At 32.3% G+C, this 21,312-nt stretch overlaps 1 protein-coding gene and 1 long non-coding RNA gene across 6 annotated transcripts; one reads left to right on the forward strand and one right to left on the reverse strand.

Moving 5' to 3' along the window:
* The first annotated feature begins 9,286 nt into the window (after positions 1-9,286).
* LOC105773424 (protein MICRORCHIDIA 6) lies at positions 9,287-18,485 on the forward strand. Of its 5 annotated transcripts, none has more exons than XM_012595327.2 (22): positions 9,287-9,595; positions 9,772-9,842; positions 10,050-10,427; positions 10,544-10,618; positions 10,724-10,758; positions 11,426-11,504; positions 11,644-11,733; positions 11,808-11,883; positions 12,690-12,768; positions 12,841-12,969; positions 13,873-13,971; positions 14,061-14,162; positions 14,251-14,397; positions 14,687-14,779; positions 15,508-15,559; positions 15,681-15,792; positions 16,904-17,112; positions 17,191-17,282; positions 17,674-17,753; positions 17,939-17,981; positions 18,062-18,168; positions 18,250-18,485. In XM_012595327.2, exons 3-22 carry the CDS (start codon positions 10,058-10,060, stop codon positions 18,290-18,292), a joined length of 2,112 nt encoding a protein of 703 aa, XP_012450781.1. In that variant the 5' UTR covers positions 9,287-9,595; positions 9,772-9,842; positions 10,050-10,057; the 3' UTR covers positions 18,293-18,485. The 5 variants fall into 5 exon arrangements, with proteins under 5 accessions (XP_012450781.1, XP_052482391.1, XP_012450784.1 ...); XM_052626431.1 differs by having other exon boundaries at positions 9,287-9,585; XM_012595330.2 differs by having other exon boundaries at positions 9,287-9,842; positions 18,062-18,160.
* A 1,167-nt stretch (positions 18,486-19,652) lies between these two features.
* LOC105774691 (uncharacterized) lies at positions 19,653-20,551 on the reverse strand. The gene is made up of 2 exons (XR_001127504.2): positions 20,094-20,551; positions 19,653-20,011 (listed from the first exon to the last, which is right to left on the reverse strand). It is a non-coding gene; the product is annotated as an uncharacterized LOC105774691 (long non-coding RNA).
* Positions 20,552-21,312: the final 761 nt, after the last annotated feature.

Here is a 21,312-nt window from a genome sequence, read left to right on the forward strand (position 1 = left end):
ATCATGCATTATCCGATTATTATGCTTGAGTAATTCATGCATGCAAAAATCCCAAAAGAAAAGTTACCAAGCCGCAGACCAAAAATAATTAAAAATTACAAGCCAAAACCTCTAAAGACTTAATAATACTTAATTAAAAAATAATAATCCGAGGTCCAAGTTGATTCTCTGGATGCCGAGTCTGGTCCTAATTTTGAGGTTTACCTAAAAAGTTAAACACTATTAGGGGGTGAGCTTATGAAAAGCTCAGTATGAGTCGAATAATTATTTAAACAAGCAAAAACATCAAATACAGTGAAACATATTAGCATGAACAGAAGAAAACAAAACCATCATAGGAATTTCATGTCATTACATAGCCATTATCAAATTGATGTCAAACGGTGTATGAGCATAGGTCATCATTCATTCGAGTAACAATCTTTAATTTCAATATCATTCAATACAACAAAATACAATGCATAGCATAAATCAAGAACATTTGAATATGTCGTGCACATGATGCAATGCAAAAAGGTTCTTACCCATACCATCCGCTACACACCACGAGCTCCCCAGAACCCGTTGCCAAACTCCAAAACATTATGAGCATAGCTTGATGTGGTAAAACCACTGAATAATCAATAATGCAGAAAATCTGCAAGATATCAAATAGTGTGATACAATTGCCAACAATATATAATATGTGATAAAATCGCCAATTCCCTCGGAACTCCAGGTGCAGTGCACTGACAACGAATAATGTAGACTTAATATGTCGCTGGTACTTCACGAAACTCCTCCGTCAACCACAAAATCCCAACCCAATGCATATGCAATATGTCACACAACCTCATACATAATCATATCTCAATACTTTTTATATTCATTTGACATGCTCAGCATGTCCTCAATAATCACATACTTTCAGTAAATGGAAATAGTGTTTCAATCTTTCAAATTACCATTGTGTTGGTATCAATCAATATCGTTCAATTTCATATACTTTATAGATTTTCATTGTGCATAAATAACACCATTTTCAGTACACAATATAACAAATATCTCATGCATTAAAATCATACATAAGCTTAATATCTCAATACATTATATCATTCAGTCAAGCATTTTCATATCTCATAACTCAAATATGCAATTACAAAATCAATCAAACATTCATGCTATCAAACTAGCAATTTTGCCAACATGTCAATCTTTTAAGGCTCAAAACATACCTGGTTCGGCCACTCACAAAATCAATAATTTGGCTATTAAGACAATCCAATCAGCAGGCTAATTTGTCATATATAACATGATATTTAACATTTTCAAACAAGCTTATGAGTTTAGGACCCATACCTTATTTTTTGCTTCCTCGCAGCACACTAACGAATCTTCTAATTTTCCTTAATAATTTCTTTTAACGAACCTAAAACAAAATTCAGTATAAATTCAATCAATTTACCATTAAACCAGCCCCTAAACACCCACTTATGATTTCAAACCAATCGTTGAAATTATAACTATTTTATGAATCCAAACTAGTTAGATTCCTTACACTGTATCGATACAAACCGTACGTATAATCGTTCTTTGCCTTTACAGATGATTTGGGGTGTTTGGGTTAGCACCTAATTCAATAATATAATGGAAAATAAATAGCTAATTAATGATTAAATTTCTTCATTTAATCAATTCATAATCTTTACCCAACAACTATGTCGAAATAACAAACTAGTTACCCTTAATTGCACTTACGCTTCACGATTTGTGGGATCTAAATGGCCAATCGATCAATAACATTTTTCCCTAATTGAAATGGGTTTAAAAGCTGATTATGAGGGTTCATGATAGGGGGTTGCACGCGGACCAAGATCGAGTTGTCAAGCCACGAGAAACTCCTAAGAAAGCTTTAGACGATCAGATCTGAAACGAAACAGCAAAACCTAATTAGAATCAATTAGATCTGGAAACTAAAAATCCCCAAATCAATAAAGAACAGCCAAGAATCAAAACATTTATGAATAGATGTTCTTGGAAGCCAAGAACATGAAATTAAGCCCCAAGATTAACTTCCAATCAGCCGAAACTATCAAAGAACACAAAACAGCAACTAAATTAAAAATAGATTGCGAAATCAATAGACACTAGTTCTAGGGATTGGACGGTAAGAAAAGGGGAATTCTTGTGAATCAAAAACGTTTCTTTATGTCCAAGGAAGTACCGAATCAGATCTTGAAGTTTGGAATGGCTGAAATGAAACAAGAACAATTAATCCCAAATTATTCAACAAAACGGCACAAGCAAAATTTAATAAAGAAGAATGAACAGCAAAAGAATAAAGAAAAGTCCTAAGAAGCCTTGAAATCGATAAAGATTTCACAACTCCCTTCAAACGGCTCTAATCTCCCCTCCAATGAAGAACAATGGTAAGAAGAAGGCTGAAGATGGATCCCACAATCAAAAAGATTGTTAAAACTACTTCTAAAGAAAACTCAAGAGAAAATTCTTGAAGAACTCAAAGAGAATTTTCACTCAAAGCAAATCTGAAATTTTCAATGTAATTGTAATGTGTTTACAAGGGTGGCCGGCCATGCCTATTAATAGGCCTTCAATCTATTTCCTAATCTCATTAGGAAAACTAAAAAAAAACCTAATTAATTAAAATAAAAGGGAAATTCGGCCAAGGCATTTTTAATGGGCTGCTTGGGCCGAATTTTGACAAATAAAATTCTTAAAGTCTAAAAATTAAACTAGATATTCAAATAATTGAAATTGTTACAAATTGGGCCACTTTAACAATTTGGCCTGATTTTCAACTAAGTATGGTTTAACTTCTTGATTGGGCTTGGAATCGTCTTAATGGGCCTCGCCTTCAAGAACTTGGGCTTGTAGTCCATCTCCTCTCAAAATTGGTTCGTTGATGCTCGTAACGGAGATCCATTGCGCTTTGGCTGCAAGATTCGGTTTCTTGGACCAAGATTTCCAAGATTTGAAATCTTGATTTTCTTGATTCTTGAAATCGCTCCAAACAGCAAAATTGGGCCAAGATTCGGTTTCTTGATTTTCTTGAAAATAAAAAGTGAATCTTGATTTTCTCTTTCTTTCATGTACACATCTAAGGCCTTGCTAACAAATTCCTAAATGGTCCCATTTAGTTTGGAATGCATTTGTCTGGCCTTTGACCTCGTTTTTGGGCCTTGTGGTAATTTGAGCCCATCACGCTCTTGAGCTTGGGTTGGGACTTTGTGACTCGTATCATTCCCCCCTTCCTCAAAAAGATTCGACCTTGAATCTGAAAAATCAAATGGGGACAAGTCAGCCACATTAAAAGTAGAACTTACATTGTACTCACCAGGTAGATCAATTTTATAAGCATTGTCGTTGATCCACTCGAGTACTTGGAAAGGCCCATCGCCTCTTGGTTCAAACTTGGACTTTCTTTTTGTAGGAAATCGTTCTTTCCTCATATGGACCCAAACCCAATCTCCGGGCTCCAGGATAACCCGTTTGCGCCCCTTGTTTGCTTTGTTACTGTTGGCATCATTTGTTTTGGCTATTCGTTGCCTAGCCTTCTCATGTAAGGATTTCACCAACTCAGCTTTCTGTTCGCCATCTAGATTAACAATGTGTTCAAGCGGTAATGGCGCAAGATCAAGTACTGTTAGTGGGTTAAAGCCATAAACAAGTTCAAATGGAGAATAACCAGTTGTAGAATGAATAGATCTATTATATGCAAATTCAACAAATGGTAGGCATTCTTCCCAATTTCTAATGTTCTTTCCCACAACAGATCGTAATAATGTCCCTAAGATCCGATTAACTACTTCAGTTTGGCCATCAGTTTGGGGGTGACATGTAGTGGAATAAAGTAATTTCGTACCAAGCTTACCCTACAATACCTTCCAAAAGTGGCTAAGGAATTTGAAATCTCTATCAGAAACAATTGTTTTAGGGATGCCATGAAGTCTTACCACCTCTTTAAAGAATAAGTCTGCCACATGTGTAGCATCATTTGTTTTGTGACAAGGAATAAAATGTGCCATCTTTGAAAACCTGTCAACAATAACAAATATACTATCTCTTCCTTTCTTAGTTCGAGGCAAACCTAGAATAAAATCCATGGATAAATCTACCCAAGGTGAAGTAGGAATCGGTAAAGGAGTGTAAAGGCCATGAGGCATTACCTTAGATTTTGCTTGTTTACATGTAATGCACTTGGAACATACCTTTTCGACATCCTTCTTTATATGTGGCCAATGGATGTCTAGTGTTTTGGCCACTCCAAAATGTCCCATTAAACCCCCACTATGGGCCTCATGAATCAATAAGTCTCTCATGGAACACTTTGGTATGCATAACCTGTTTATACGAAAAAGAAAGCCATTTACAAGATAAAACTTTTCAAAAGTAGTATGTCCACAATTCTTATAGATATTGCCGAAATCAGCATCATCATCATATAACTCCTTAATGTGTTCAAACCCTAAGACTTTAGCATTCAATGTAGTTATTAAAGTATATCGTCTAGACAAAGCATCTGCAACTACATTATCTTTACCTGTTTTATATTTTATCACATAAGGGAATGTTTCAATGAATTCTACCCATCGGGCAAGACGTTTACTCAACTTACCTTGTCCCTTTAACCATTTAAGGGATTCATGATCTGTGTGTATGACTAAAAATGTCATTTATTGTTTTATAGAGTTAATATTTTTAAGTTTTTATGATTTTAAAAATGAAATATTTTTGTTTGAAATTGAACTACAATTGAAAAAAAAAAGTAATTTTCAAGATATTTTTCTTACAACAAATGTTGATTCTATTACCATTTTTCCTTATTTGATTCTTTTTAATAGTAAAGAGACTAAATTGATCCAATCAATAATAGAGGGACTAAATTGATACAACCTTATAATACGAGAGATCTCCCAAGTACTTTACATGTAAAAAATGGATATTGGCTTTTGTTAAAATGATAAAGTTAATATAATAAAGAGTAGAAATCCTCAAGTTTAAATCCCAAGATTCTTATTATTATTTTATATGTATATTTTAATTTATCAAAATATAAAATGAGAGAAATACTAAAAGAAAGAAACTTTTAATAATTACTCAAATTAAGGTAATTTTTGTTGATAAGTGATACCAACCCAATAAAGAAGCTTTTGGTAATTACTCAACTTAGTTGAGACCTAATTTAAAGTAAATTTTGATTTATGGTGATACCATATAACAACCTTCTTTTCAATAGTGTTAGAAACGGCAGTTTTGGAACCCCTTTTCCAATGTTCAAGTCCGTAAATATTATTATTTAATATTTATGAGTTTAGTATAAATGTTAATTAAAGTTTGGTCCTTTAATTTTGTCAAATAGATAGCTAACTAAGGTATAATAACTAAATTGTAAAAATAGTAAAAGTTTATTGGTATAGATTTTTAATTAGCCGAAAGACCAATTAAGTAATTGGGCCATTCTAAAAGTTCTAAGTGATGGTGGAGGCTAGTTTTTAGTTAATTAAAGGTTAATTAGGTTAATTATAATTAATTAAAAGTTAAACTAAATATATAAGTAAAATTAAAAGAAAAATGAGACATTTCATGTTCATCTTCTTCTTTTCACGAAACAAAAGAAAAAAAAAAGAATAGGGTTTGAGCTTTCAACCTTTCAATCTTAAAAGTTTTCATTGATGAATTCTTGATGGAATTGGTGTTAAATGTTTAAATTTTAAAGGTTTGGAAAGGTTTGTATGCTTTGGAAAGGTTTTAAACTAGATATGGCATGAATCTAATATGATATGGTCATTATGTATCAATTATTTTATGCTTTGGCATGGTAAGAAGTTAATTGATAATTGGATAAATATGTACATGTATAGGTGTTGTTAGTTGATATCTTAGTTCTTGATGCTTGAATTATTAAAGATGGAATGATAGTTTAAAATGCATGTTATAAATGGTCTTGTGATATGATTGAATGTGGTGAATTAGTACAATTGTTATAAATGACATATTTGGCTATTGGTGCTAGTTGATGAATGGTATATTTGGTATAATTTGGTGTGAAATTGATAGGTAAATCAAATGGTATGTTTTGACATAAACTTAGTTAGAAGTTAGTGAATATTTTGGCTAATTTGAGCACATGGTTATACATGTTTTAGGTGTTGAGATTAATGTGCCCTTTTGGGTATATTGGTTGTATGCAAATGTACCATATTTGGATAGCTTGATTTTGCATGGTCTTAGTGAAATTTGAAGGCTTGTTTATATGTGCAAAAGTGATTGAATGGGTGAATGAGTGAGAAAAATGGCTTGGAAATGACCTATTTTTCGTCCACAAGGGTAGAGACATAGGTGTGTGTCTTAGCCGTGTGTGACACACGGCCTGGCGACATGGCCATGTGTCCCCTGTAGTTTTCATAGGGTTGCAAGTCAGGTTGTTCAACGACCTAGCATACGGTCTGGCACACGGATGCGTGAGGTCATTCCGAAGGGTATATGGCCTGGTACACAAGCTTGTGGCTTGGCCGTGTGACCCAAGTTAGTGGGTTACATGGGCACAAACACAGGCTGGGACACGGCCGTGTGTCCTTACTTCGAATGTCCACACGGCCGTATGACCCCTATAGTTTTGAAAATTTTCATTGTTTCCTAAAAAATTCTATAAGCTTCCGATTTAGTCCCGACTTGTTTCTAATGTGTTTTTAGGGCCTAAGGGCTCGTATAAGGGACAATATGCATGTTATGGATTAGTTTTGTTATGTTTAATGATGTGAATTAAAATGTTTTTAAAATTTTTGTTTGTTTGAAATGTACACTCCCTCCGTAACCCTATTCCAACCGTGAATATGGGTTAAGGGTGTTACAAACTGCTTACTCTATTAAATTGTAAATTGAGGTAAGTTGTTGTTTAATGCCTATGAACTTACTAAGCATTCTGTTAGCTCGATCAATCAATCAAAATAGTCAAGAGGGGGTGGATTGACCTTTTAAAAATTTGTGGAAGCAAAGGAAAAAGTATAAGACAATGAACAAAAGAAATCTATAGTGGTTCAGTCCCAATTGCCTACTCTACTACCTTAGCTTTCCATAACTAAGGATTTTTCTAAATTCACTAATTTGATGAACCTTTGAGGACAATGTTAAACCTTACAACTCCTTTATGATTTTTACCAAAATCTTAAGACACAAACCCTTTCAAAAGAGCAAACAAAGAAATAATCCTTACAATATTAGGATGTTTTCCAATTAAGCACTAATACAAAGAAAACACTTGAGTTGATAGAAAAACAATGAATGCTCACAAATGTATACAAGAAATATGTGAAGAATTTTTTTGCACAAAGGTTGATAGGATAACCTTTTGATCTTACTCCCAAACTGATTTCCAACCATTGTGATTGTTGTGAAATTGAATAAAGTTGTTGGGATGTAAAAGACTAGAACATTAATGCCACCTGCAATAATAGACATCGATAATTTTTTATGGGTATCGATACTTAGAGATTTGATGTCCAATTTAGTAATCGTTGGCCCATTTTCACATCAATACTTGGAGAGATTCATCGATACTTGATTAAAAGTATCAATATTTTTTATGGGTATTGATACTAGGGTAATTTTTTGAATAATTTTCAAAACATCGAACCTTAAAATCATATCAATACCAATGGAGGGTATTGATAAATTTTTTTATAGGTATCGATACTTAATACTTTTGCTCAATTCTCATTCGAAGTCGAATGCCAATTTTGTATCTATATTGAAAAGGTATCAATAAAATATCATGGTATTGATACTTAATGATAAGTATTGATATTTTAACTTTGATAAAAAATCCATAATGGCATTTTCGTATCGATACCAAGAATATGTATCGATAAAAATGTATAGGTATCGATACGTATTGAAAAATATCGATACTTGTTGTTTTTGCTCAATGTTTCTGAACTTCAAAGCTTAGAAAACAATTTTATAAGTATTAGGAGCAATTTTTCACTTGTTTTAAGAAGTTTGAAATTTGTTCAAAGTATTTTTTAAGTGTTCAAAGTGATTCTCAAAGTGTTTGAATTTTTTGACTTTAAACTTAATTAAGACTTTGTTCAAAACAATTTATATTAAAAAATATTATATTTGTTATATCAAAATATTTTATCAAATAAAACTTGGTTTAACACACTCGATATGATTACCCCATTGTTTTCCCTTTTCCTGTAGATTGCCAACTTGTGAATCGTCGAGAAACTCACACTATCCTGTTATTGATTCGGTAGTTTTCAGTCATTTTAAGCTTGGTTTTGTGACATATATAGGTGTTTTGTATTTGGTTAACCTTAGAATGATAACTTAGTTTAAAATCTATTTTATGTATGACTTTACCTAATGGTAATGCTTGTTGAGACGATATGCTTTTCGTAAATGGTTTGAGTCGTGATTATGACATTTGAAATGGTAATATTGGATGAGAATTTATAATGATAAAGATGGTAAATGGTTAATGGTTGATATGTATACTTTTATAAAGGAATGATATGTTTAAAGACCATGTAGATGTAATAAGTTGACTTGATGATGAATGTGATTATTTGGACATGTTTGGGTATGAAATTGAAGTGACTTTGTGCAGGTAAAGTTGTGCATTGAATAATAAGGTAAAAACGAAAGTATAAAAGAGTACATGCTTCATGAGAAATAAAAACTTATAATTATTTTTTTAAATAACATAATATTATATAATGTCATCATTAATTAAAATGATCTTACATATTTTTTCGTTGCAATTATCGTTTTAATATTTCTTTTGAAATACTTTTAATTTATTAACGCTAATAATTTTCATTCTTTTACCGATGATTTTGCTTAAATGTAATAGATACTATTTATAAATTTAAATTTAAATTTAAATTGATATATAACTTTAATACTAATTAAATAATAGTTAAAAGATAAAATCAATCTCTATTTCTTAAAGTAAAAATCAATCCTCTTTATATAGTTAGATTTCTATTCAAATTATAACTTTATTTATTTTACATTAATTATTAATTATTTTGACTTATTGATAGTGGCTATGCTTAAATTTTATTTAAGTTATAATTCTATTTTAGAGTCAATAAAATAATCACAAATTAATTTTAAGTAAAGCTATAATTAATATTCTTAAATTAAATTATAAATATTTTAAATATTAATTTAATAATATAGTAAAAAAATAAAAAAAATATTCTTGTGAATTTAAAAGTTTTTTAAAAGTTGTAGTTGTATTAAATAATATATAGATAGTTTACGGTGTTTTCTGCCTAATTTTGATTATGCCATAATCTAAATTACCCGCACCAGCTCAACAGACTCGAGGTTACCCACACCAGCTAAACAGCCTCGAGTCTCTCCCCTTTGCCTTCAACCCGCCTGAAGCCACACTCATGTAATCTACTGTTTCGGCCCTCCTTCCAATTTCAACAGGCGAGCGCCAGCATACGCCACAACCCCTAAACCGCCATTTGCATCCCTGTTTACAGTTCTCATTTCGGTTGATTTTGAAGGCTACATTCTAATTTCACTTTGGCCTCCTTTGTTGATTTATTCTCTTCTCTGCCCTTGGTGAATACAAGTTAGGGTTTCAAAAATTTCTGAATCCCGCCAAAGAAACTTGAAAGTCCAATTTGTTTTTTTTGTTTGTTTTCCTTCTGTTCTCAGTTTTTCTTGAGTTTTATACTTTGATATCAGTAAATTTTCATGTTATTTAATTGATGTTGGGGAAATCTAAACTGAAAAGATATTGTGCAGCTTCTGCGTTGCAGTTTGGCGTCCATAGTCTTTTTCACCGAAGAAGAACCCTTAGGTTTTCCTAGCAAAAGGTTCCGCATCCCCTAATTTAATTCATTTAGCTCTTAATTTCTGGGTATAATGGATGTTTTCGATTGAGTTATGTTTAATTTGAATAATTTCAATTTCCTTAGTTACTGGGATTCGAAGCTATCGGGTTTTCTTTTTGCATGCATTATGATTTTTTTTTTTTTTGTAACATATTCTTAGGTGAAGTCTGTTTTCATTTCTATTTACAGTTTTGGAGATGAATTGTATAGACGTTGTGGACTTATCTAGTGATGATGAACTTGGAGAGGTCGACCTGAAACCTGTTAAATTGGAACCTGGTACCATTGGGAGCATGATACAGCAGCAACATAACCATAGCGTTCAATCTGTTAAGCTTTTCAGTTCCAAAACACAAGCTAGAAAACAAGCCTCTGAAGAAAATAAAAGCTCAAATAATGCTTTAAGTACTGGTCAAAGTAGTACTAGTGTTTTGGAGCAATGCCAGTCTCCAGGGGATGATACAGGGGTCTGTTCGACATCAGCTGTATCTCCAGCACCAATTTGTCGACAATTCTGGAAAGCTGGGAGCTATGAAGGGGGCCTTGGTTCCAAGGTCACGCTACAAAGTATGCAGCTGTCAGTTATTTTTGCAATGTGTTGCTAATGAATTGTGATTCCCTAATTGCTGATCCATCTTAACTTTTTATTGTGCTTTTATTTTTATTTTTTTTAAAAACAACAGATAGCACAAATTATCTACATGTGCACCCCTTGTTTCTTCATTCAAATGCCACCTCACATAAGTGGGCTTTTGGTGGTATGTCTAGCTTATGCAGATAATTTTTTATACTTCGTACATTTTCTTTTGGCAATGAGTACCTTTGCATGATTACACTGTATTTTGTTTGTTATTTGTTTGCAGCTGTTGCTGAACTACTTGACAATGCCATTGATGAGGTGAATTTCAACTTAATTTGTTGGTGGAGTATATCCGTCTTGTTTAGTGGTACAAATGCATGGTATAGGATTTCTTTTTGAAAACTTTATTAAATGATAAAATGGTCGTAAAACGAGGATTTAATAATATAACTGTTTTGTCTGATTTATTGTAATTGATATTAAAATTTGTACGGGATTCCAGAATTTAGTGATTTAACAACGGCCTTGATTTATGTTTACAATTAGAAGGTAGATCAGGTTATGAATGTTAATGTGGATTGACCTGTAACTAGAGATTTAAATTTTCAATTACGATCTTAGAAGTCATAATTCAACTTTTATATTCCTGTAATCATTAAAAGATGGGAATAAGACCAACCTGAATTGTAACTAGACCAAAGCTAGGTATTATTGGTTTACTAGGCTAAACAAGCTCTTTTTTTTGGCCAGAAGACAAATTCTTTTTGTATGTATATATTTTTATTAAAATTATGGTTAGCGTGCTTAATGACTGAAAATTTAAGCATAGATGCAGCTTATATCGCATTATTACCCTATTAATAGCCTTTTTGTAGGTAAATATACGCACAGTTAAGTAGATTACTACAATGTGTTCCCCAATTTGCTATTTTGATGAATTCTCAATGTTGGGCAATTCATATCTTATTTCTTTCAAATTGGATAGATCCAAAATGGGGCCACTTTTGTCATTGTAGATAAAACATCAAACCCGAGGGATGGGAGTCCGGCTTTGTTAGTTCAAGGTATTTTTTTTCTCAATTTAATAAAAATGATCATATACCTTTTCATTTATGATCCTTTATTTTTTGCTTCTTTGTAAAAGTTGTCTATAATCCAATATTTGTAACTAGCACTTCTCATAACTTGATAATTTACCATTAGATGATGGTGGTGGAATGGACCCTGAAGCAATGCGTCGCTGCATGAGCTTTGGATTTTCAGATAAGAAGTCAAAATCTGCAATTGGACAATGTATTAATCTTATGTTTTGTTTGGAATACTTGTTGGTTCTTTCTTTTTATATTTACAAAAGTTCTGGCTTCCAGATGGCAATGGTTTCAAGACTAGTTCTATGAGACTTGGAGCAGATGTGATTGTATTCAGCCGCCACTTGGATGATAGGTTTGGTTCCTCTACAACGATCATTTTCTTCGTTGTGCATCAAAATTGTGTTCTTGTTAGTCTTGTATGTTTTCTATAGGTAGACTATTAAAGTTTATTATTATTTCATGTTGGTTTATAGGATAAATTTGTCATTTCCATAAATTTCTGATGAAAGTTTATTTTTATTTATGAAAAAAACTTAAGTATTGCTGGAAACTTTTGCAATGATAAGGCTATCAATCTTTTTCTTTTTCCCTCAGAACACAAGGGAACAATATTATTTTAACTTGTTATATTTATTTTAAAGAATTGATTGTCCAACCCGCATTAAAAATTTGTAATAGATGGATTGCATATTAGGGTTCAAGTGACTTTTCTTGCAACCTGAGTTTAGGCTTTTGGATGTCATGTGATTCAAAGTTTGGAAGTTGTTGAACTGGGGGTGATGGGGTTGAATCATTATTATTCGTATCAGTTTATCAGAACATGCATACTTGAATGTTTTAGGAGGTTACAGTTGAGCTTTTGTGTTCTTGTGTCATTTTGGTTTGGTACATGAGGTGTGGGCCTTGACAAGGAATTATGTTTTTGTTTGGAAACCATCCCAAATGAAGATCGATGTTTGGCTTCGTATATAGTTTAACTCACTAATTTCTAATAATCTAAAATTCCTAATGTAAGCTTTGCTTTATGTGATTCAAGTCAATAAAGTTGTGTATGAGCTTGGGCTCTGTTAGCGGAAGAGATTTTTCTGTTCTTACTTTTTTTATTTTACACTTGTATTGCTACTTTTAAATTGTTAATTCCTTTTATTTCTTGATCAGGTCATTGACTCAAAGCATTGGTCTACTCTCTTATTCATTTTTGACAAGAACGTGCCATGACAGAATAGTTGTACCTATGGTGAGCATCCTCTTTCCATTGAGTTTATGTTAGTTTCCAATGCATACTATAAGATCTTTGTGCAAACTGCAGGTGGATTACGAGCTTAATTTGTCAAGTGGCACTTTGGACGTGTTGCATGGTAGAGAACATTTTGCGTCTAATCTTTCCGTTCTGTTAAAATGGTCTCCATTTTCAACAGAAGCTGAGCTTTTGAAGCAAGTAGGCCTTAGACATTTCTTCATTTTTATTTATTTTACTTGCTTCCTGGAATTGCCAACTACTATTATTGCTGCTAATTGAATTGTTCATCACTTTAACATTTGCGAAATTTAATTTTCTTTGATATCAAGCACAAATATATAACCTTTAATTCTTAAGAACTAATGGTTGCTAGCCAAATAAGGCGATTTCTAATCACAAGTGGTAAGATCACCTTGTAATGTTGAAAATGGTACGAAATACTAAATTCTATAAGTTAGGCTTAATATAATATGCTTAAATCAAAATGGAAAATAGAAGACAAAAAAAGAACAACAGGAATATTATATTTGTTGAATTAAGGATATTGTGTTAAATGGAATACCATATGGTGTAAGCAAAATAACCTAACTCCGAGATGAGTTTTTCTTGAAAATACTTTATAGACTTTTGACTGGCGAATTCTATATTTGACTTCAAATTTTTAACCCTTGGCTTGATGACTTTCAAGCCTAATTATGTCATTCTTTTACATTGGCTTGAGTGACTTGATTCAACCCATAAAATTAACCCTGCATTCAAATAGCTCATGTGTTTTTGTTGTTATGGTTTTAAGAAGATTCTTTGTATTGTTGTCCCCTTAATTTGTTCTAGAGTCATAAAAGAATGGCCAAGTGCACAAGGGTAACATGGGTTTGGTGAGACAGTAGATAATTAAAATAGCTTCCTAAAAATTACATTTAATTGGGTAAAGTAAATTTCACTTCAAACTGAAATCTACATTGAATTTATACAACACCTCATCTGGAAAAGTGGAGCATGGATCAAACTGAGTAATGTCTTTTATTTGACATTTCATGAAAGTTTTTGGTCTTTGAAGTTATTCTTGTCTCACTAACTTCACATATCTTCATCTAAGTGCAGTTTGATGACATTGGTTCCCATGGGACAAAAATTATCATCTACAATTTATGGCTCAATAATGATGGGAATTCAGAGCTAGACTTTGATTCTGATGAAAAGGTTGAAATTTTTTTGTTCATCCTCTTCTGTCTTTTTTCCAATAAATTTTGTACCCTCTTTCAAGTGAAATCTTATGATTCTCTCTGCAGGATATTTGCATTAGTGGAGATACCAAAAAGGTCGATACAATCCCTGCTTGGAAAGCTGTAAATGAACAACTCATTGCTAGACGTTACCATCATTCTCTTCGTGTGAGTCTGTAGTTTCTGTATATTTTATGTTAAACTAATGAGTAAAAGGATTCATGTTTCTTAAGTTCGATTCTGTCTCACCATACAGGTATATCTGTCCATCTTGTATTTGCGAATTCCTGAAACTTTCAGAATAATATTGCGCGGAGAAATTGTTGAGCATCATAACATTGCTGATGATCTGAAATATATAGAGTATATCTTGTATAAACCACAAAGCGTTGGATCTGTGGAGGTACTATTACTTATTCCGAGCATTATCTTTGTTACTTATCATTGTATCTTCGTTGAAAACTAATGATCTATATGAACCACTGTTGTTCCTATTCTAAACTGCCATCCTCTGTAATTTAACATGAAATTAGCCTACTGTCTTTACATCTGTTGGGTACTGCCACTGCAAATTTTACTGGAAGTTGCTCGCATGGATATGATTGTATTCCTTGAATCCCTTGATGGTGATTGTCTGGATGTTTCTTTGACTCTTCCATGTATTACATTTCTGCTTTCTGATTTAAATGCAGGGTGCTGTTGTATCTACAATTGGTTTCCTTAAAGAAGCTCCTCGAGTTAATATCCATGGATTTTGTGTCTACCACAAGAACCGTCTAATTCTGGTAACTGTCATGAAAAAGTTTAACCTTTCTTAGATGGTTAGACTTTCTTTGTTAATGTTAGGGATGAAACATGCTAATGACTAAATGGTATAACTTCATTTGGTGAAATAAACGAACATATCCTTTGTTCCAGCTATATCTCAAAATGTTGCTCACTTATAGTTCTCCCTGAAAAATAACACTGCTAATTTTCAACCATGTTATGTTTGGTGGATTTAAATATAGGAGTCTAGTATAGAAACATACTTGGTTTGTCATGGTCTTTTATTCATTTTTATTGAAACCTTCTTTTGTGCCTCGAAGAATTAAGTAAATATATTCTTTGATTTCTCGTAATCTAAAATGATAATAGTTCTTTTTTATATAGAAAAAAATTATAATAAGTTAATATCAGAAACTTCATAAAATTTTAAAAATAGCTTCTGATCTGCAAAGCTCATGATTGTCCAACTTATAAATAAATCATTTCTAATTTTCCTTAAACAAAATGTCATTTCTGTCTTAGGATTGGGTTCAGGAATACTGTATCAATAGTTATTGTGGATTGTTATATAATCTGTCTGTGCATAGGTATCTTTGAGGGAAGTTGTTCTCCTTGGCATTTGCATTACATGCCTCTGGATGTCTTTAAGGATGAGACTTGTTCTGCTGCACACAATTTATTTACATGTTTGTTTCAAGTGACAATTGTTGGTTTCTTCAAGTCTTTCCTTTTCCTTCTTTTGCAGCCATTTTGGCAGGTCGTTAGCTATTCAGACAGTAGGGGTAGAGGTGTGGTTGGTAAGGATATGTTAACTTCTTGATATTTGATTCCTTTTTCTGCATTGTAGGTTAATTACACCTAAAAACTTGGTACAAAGTTTTTTCTTTCTTTTTAAAATTTATTTTTTTGTTCTTTCAGGTGTTTTGGAAGCTAATTTCGTTGAGCCAACACATAACAAACAAGATTTTGAGAGAACTTCCCTTTTTCAGAAGCTTGAAGGTCGCTTGAAGGAAATGACATGGGAATACTGGTAATCCCTTTTTTTCTTTTTAGAATTTGAATACTGGTAATCTATTATATAAAGCCTAAGGGGATGTTTGGTATGAAGTGTTCATCCCAAAATTAGGGTGATCTGCATTCGATGATTACATCACTGTGTTTTTCAGTAATTTGAGAGTCCTATGTGGCATTAATATTAAATCATTGCAGTGATCTGATCTCTGCCTTAAGCAGTGATTTGATTTCCATCCAAAAGGATCAATAAAGGAAATTTTGATTAACACTATTTTTTCACCAACTGTCTAGATAAAATTGGGAAAACATGTGACAAAATGCTAGCTAATTCTTGGCAGACCTCTCTAAACTTGGCTAAAAAATTTGAGGCTTGTGTTTTAAGGTGCTGGCATCAATAGTTTTGTTGCTCATGGTGTAATTTTACGCACAAAAATTTTCTGAAGAGCAAAATTTTGGATACCAAAAAAAAGTGAAATATGTCAGTAAGCAAGCAAATTTTTTTTTCTTTATAGTAAGGGTATTTTGGATAATTTGTTCTAAATGATCTTTTTTCCTTTTATTACCAAATATTGTAGTTTAAGATCACCAGTAATTTATAGTGTTATACCAAAACATGATAATATGAAATCACTCGTGATCAAATTACCTTAATCATCTTATTACCATGTGATCTTACAAGTGATACCAATCGCTACCTTAGTCACATGTATGCTTCATAGTTTGTTTGTTCTCCCACTTACTGTTTTACTCCTAGTTGTCTTCCTATCTAATTAGCCTTGCAATTTCTCTTTTTGCAATAATCTACCTATAGGCTTACCATGGATGTTTATGGTAGGAAGTCTGCATTTTTCATGTTTTCATTGTATGCTTGGGATAAAATTTAAAAACTATTTACTTATATTTTTTATTATTTGCTTAGAAAAATATTAACTTCATGCTTCTGTTTTTATACAAATGCTAAATTTGATGGCTTGAAAATATTATTTTGGAGTATGGATTTAGGCTTCATATACTGTGCCTTTGTTGCATGTTTGCAATGTGATCCTTAATTTCTTTTGATGATACTTCATGAGGTTTTCAGTTCATGTTCATCACAGATACCTGAAGCTCATTATTCTATCTGGCAGGGATTATCATTGCGGACTAATTGGATACCAGATCAAGAAAAAGTCTCAGCCACCAGCATCTCATTATTCATCTCATTTTACAGGACAGAGCAGTGTGCAAGAATCTGTTGGGTTGAACAAAACTTATATGGTTTCTGATAGAGTAAAAGGACGTTTAGATGTTGCCGAGCAGTCAATCCCCATCTCCTCTCATGGAAGAAGCATGCAAGGTAAGTACTATATCAATCTTCTTTTGGCACTAATATGATCTTATTATTTTCAAGTCATGGTGTCTTGTGGTTAAACAGGATTGCCTATGAAAAGGAAAGAACATGTTGACCTGGTAAAAATTGAAAAGGTGAAACGCCAAGCAGGGACAGGTGGCAAAACATCTCTACAGGTCGGTGTAGGGAGCATGCTCTTACAATTATTAGAATACAAAGAGGGGGTAATAGGTTCATTGCAGAAACTGGAGTCTGCTAAAGATGCAACTAAGTTCACTGTTTTATGCTTCAATGAAAGCGTGATTCTTTTCAGTCAATGTATGCAAACCCTTCTAGTCTACCTGCTCATTGCATGAGTTTGCTGCCCAATTCTGAGTGGTATTGTATTTAGTTGGTTACATGGGGCAATTAGGTTAGCAAGTCAGTAGTATTGATTAGTTCTATCTTTCTTTACGCAGCTGTTTGGAAATTTGGTTTTCTTTTGCTTACTCCTTGTAGTATATATCAGTCTCATTAACAAAACAGATTTCTATTGCTAACCTTGTGTGCCTTTTTTTCTCGGTGTAGCCTCTCAATGGTATTGGAAATCACTTGAGAGATGAAGAAACCCAGAACTTGTTGCAAGAAAACAAGAAACTTCGTGCAAAGTGAGTAGAATATGTCTACGTGGTTTCCACATCTTTCACTGGAAATGGTTTTATTAGTTCTGTGAAAAACATCAAATTCTTATATACGGATTTATCACATGTATTTTGTGATAACCAGTCTTTAGTCTCAAAATTTAGCCCAGCAATAAACTGGCGGCTAACTGCTGGCAATTGTTGTATTTTAGATGCTTGGAGTATGATAAGAGAGGGGAAGAACTTACCATCAAGGTATTTAAATTTGTTGGTCTCTCAAATCTTGTATCAATAATTATGGACTTTTAACTAAATCTAACCTTTAACTGGGGCAGGTAGAAGAGCTTAAAAATGAAATGAGAGAGGTGCAACGCGAGTATGGACAGTTGTTGGCGGAACTGAAGTCACTGGATGCGGTCAAGGATGAAAAGGATGTAAATGTGTAAATTTTGTCCCAACTCCTAATCGTTCGATTCTTTCATTTGTATGTTGTATCTCAGTGTATCCTCTGATCTCAACTTAGGGTCGAGATTGACATTCCATACCAACTTCAGAGTGGGAGCTAAGGGTGGCAATTGGACGGGCTTTACCAGGGTTGGGCGGTCATTTTGGGTTCCGTGCATTTTGTATTCAACTATGTTTGGTTCCGGATTATTTTGTATTTGAATCATTTCAGGTGCTCTTTATCATGTTTTAGATTTGGTTAGGTCTTACAACATCTTTTATTTTATATTATAATGAAAATATTAGATTCTTTTATACTTTTGGTTTAAATTAGAACTGTTTATGGGCTAGATTTATTTGAAATTTGAGAGGATTTGGATAAAAATATTAAATTTAAAAAATAAACTTGGGCAAAACAATTAGATTGACTAGGCTCGAGGTTGAACATTCAAAATTTGAGGTTGGCCTCATCCAAAGTTTCTATATTTTATTATTTTTATATGTGATTTTATATATAAAAATTAAATCTATAGTAATATATAATAGTATCATAATGTAAGCATAAAAATTCTTAAGATGAATATATATAAAATTTTAATGAATAAAAAAACTAAGAATAATATAAATATACATCTTTAAAAATTTTAAAAACAATATGGATAGGTTTAAAATGAATTTGGATTAACAAGTTACAATTATGAGTAGGTTTTGATAAAATTTTAAGTTTATGTTTTAAGTTAGGTCAAGTTTGAGTAAACATATAGCATGTTAATATCATACTTAATTTAGTCCAAATCCGACCTAACTCTTAGAAACACTTTTGATTTAAATTAAATTACTTTTATTAAAAGTGAAGATTTAAATTTAGATTATCTTTGTTAGTAATACATATAAATTGTGGAATTAGTCATTTTATATTTTTAAAATTTAAATTTTAACATTCGCTCAAAGTAGTCGTTAAAACATTAGGTTAGATTCTGCTATAGTTCAAGTATTATGTGAACTATTATGTGAAGTGGTTTTACTTTTTGTTTGTTTTTTTAGAATTTTGAAATTTAATCTTAACTTAGATGATAGTTATCATTATTTTGCTACCTAAAATAATATTAATGTCTTATTTAAGCATTTTAACCATGCTTGACCTAGAATTGTAATTTATATTTTTAAAGCATGCTTGAATGGCTAATCTCATGCATATGGACTTAAAATCATGGATATTTTATGGTATAGAATTCCAGTTACGCCTTAATGATCATTTTAAAAAACTGAAAATACAGTTTTTTTGGCACATATGAATTGATTTGACGATTTGTGAACGTTTAGCATTTTAATGTTAACATGAGAGTATCTCAACTTAATAATTTATAAGTATTTTTAGATTTAAGAAAACACGAATTCAAATGCGTTAAAACTTATTGAAAAATTATAAAGAATTCTTAATATTATACCAAGAAATATGATCAGAAAAAATTGATATCTAAATTTAGAAATCACAACTGAATTTAGTATTTTTTTTTACAAGTTAATTTTTCTTCTCACCCAATCATATTATGCCAAGTGTATTAAAAAAGGAAAAAGAATCATTTAATTGATTTTTTCAATTTTCTTTTAAATTTTATTAATTAAAAATATTAATTCATTCTTTTTAAGAACCCTAGCCATTACTCTTATTGCGCCACCGCCATTGTTGCGTCTTGCCGTTGACGGTCTTCTTTGATGTCCAAAGCTCTCCCCTTTTCTCCCCGTTATCTTCCCCTTATTCTTTGGCTGCCTTGCACTGCTGCCGCTGCTTTGTCGCCGAACTCCATCGTCGTTGGCCGCCCAATGAAACGTGTTACCACCTAACTCAAAATAGTACGAAAAAAAACCAACATATGAGAAAGAAGAAACAGAACGAGCAAGGCAAAGTAAAAGATGAAGAACCTATTTCTAGGTTTTAAGATAGCACTTCAGTGGTGGAGTTTCAGGGAGAATCGAGCCGGTAAAAAGAGCGAGGAGGCATTTCATCGTTAAAATCGGGGCAAAAAGACACCGGAAGTAGATCCTAACGACGGTGGCGACGAAGCAACTCTAGGGTTTCAAGGGAGAGTTTATCTTGGTTTGAGAAGGAAAATGAAGCTAAAAGGGTAAAAGTGTTTTGATGGAGCAAGATAGGGCTTGAACGGTGATGGTGTTGGGAGAAAAAGGATGGAAAAAATATAAAATGAAGAAAATAAAATTGAAAAAGTTGATTCATTAATCAAATAAAAGTTTATTACTTTTAATTAATAAAAATTAAAAGAAAAGTGAAAAAGAATATCAATTAAATGTTGTTGTTTTTAATACACGTGGTTCAATATGATTGGTTGTTTGAAACGCGTGGTGTCAATATGATTGGATGAAAATAATAATTTAAGGACAGTTAGTCAAGTATTTAAAAAAATATTAAATTGGCTTACAATTTCTAAATTTAGGTATTGATATGATTCGATGAAAATAATAATTTAACGATAGTTAGTCAGGTATCTAAAAAAAATATCAAACTGAATTACAGTTTCTAAGTTTAGGTCCAAGTTTGTAAAAATTGTCAAGTTCAGGTACCTCTAATTGTATGCGCGTGTGTGCAGAAAAACAACTAATTTTTAAAGTACGGTTTTAACTGCAAGCGTACAGTGTCAGTTATAGTATTTATAGTGTTACAATGGAGCACCGGAGTATTCCAAGGATCAAACCCAAAAGAGTTAGTGATTTAGTGATTTCTATTCAAAAAGCATGCAAGAACAGAGTCCATCTAGCTACTCACTAATTTCTATATTACGACAAAGTATAAATGAAGTTAAATAAAACTAATTAATTATCTAAGACAAAAAGGGACTAAATTGTAAATAAAACAAAATATAAAACTACCAAATACGATAATAGGCAACGGTTGGTTGATTTCTATGTGGTTGGTTAACTTTTGAATTAGGGATTTAAATCGCGATTACTCTTAAATTAGTTCCATTTTACCTCTCGGTCTTCACTTTATCAACTTAGATAAATTAATTTGGTTTATCTCTCGACCTCACCCAAATAACCCGGGACTAATGAATTGGTGCCCAATAAGATTACCTCTCGGTCTCACTTATCTTATTTTTCCCTTAGGGGCATCAATCATAAGTTT

Source organism: Gossypium raimondii, chromosome 13 (assembly GCF_025698545.1).
Source record: "Gossypium raimondii isolate GPD5lz chromosome 13, ASM2569854v1, whole genome shotgun sequence".
Lineage (NCBI taxonomy): Eukaryota > Viridiplantae > Streptophyta > Magnoliopsida > Malvales > Malvaceae > Gossypium > Gossypium raimondii.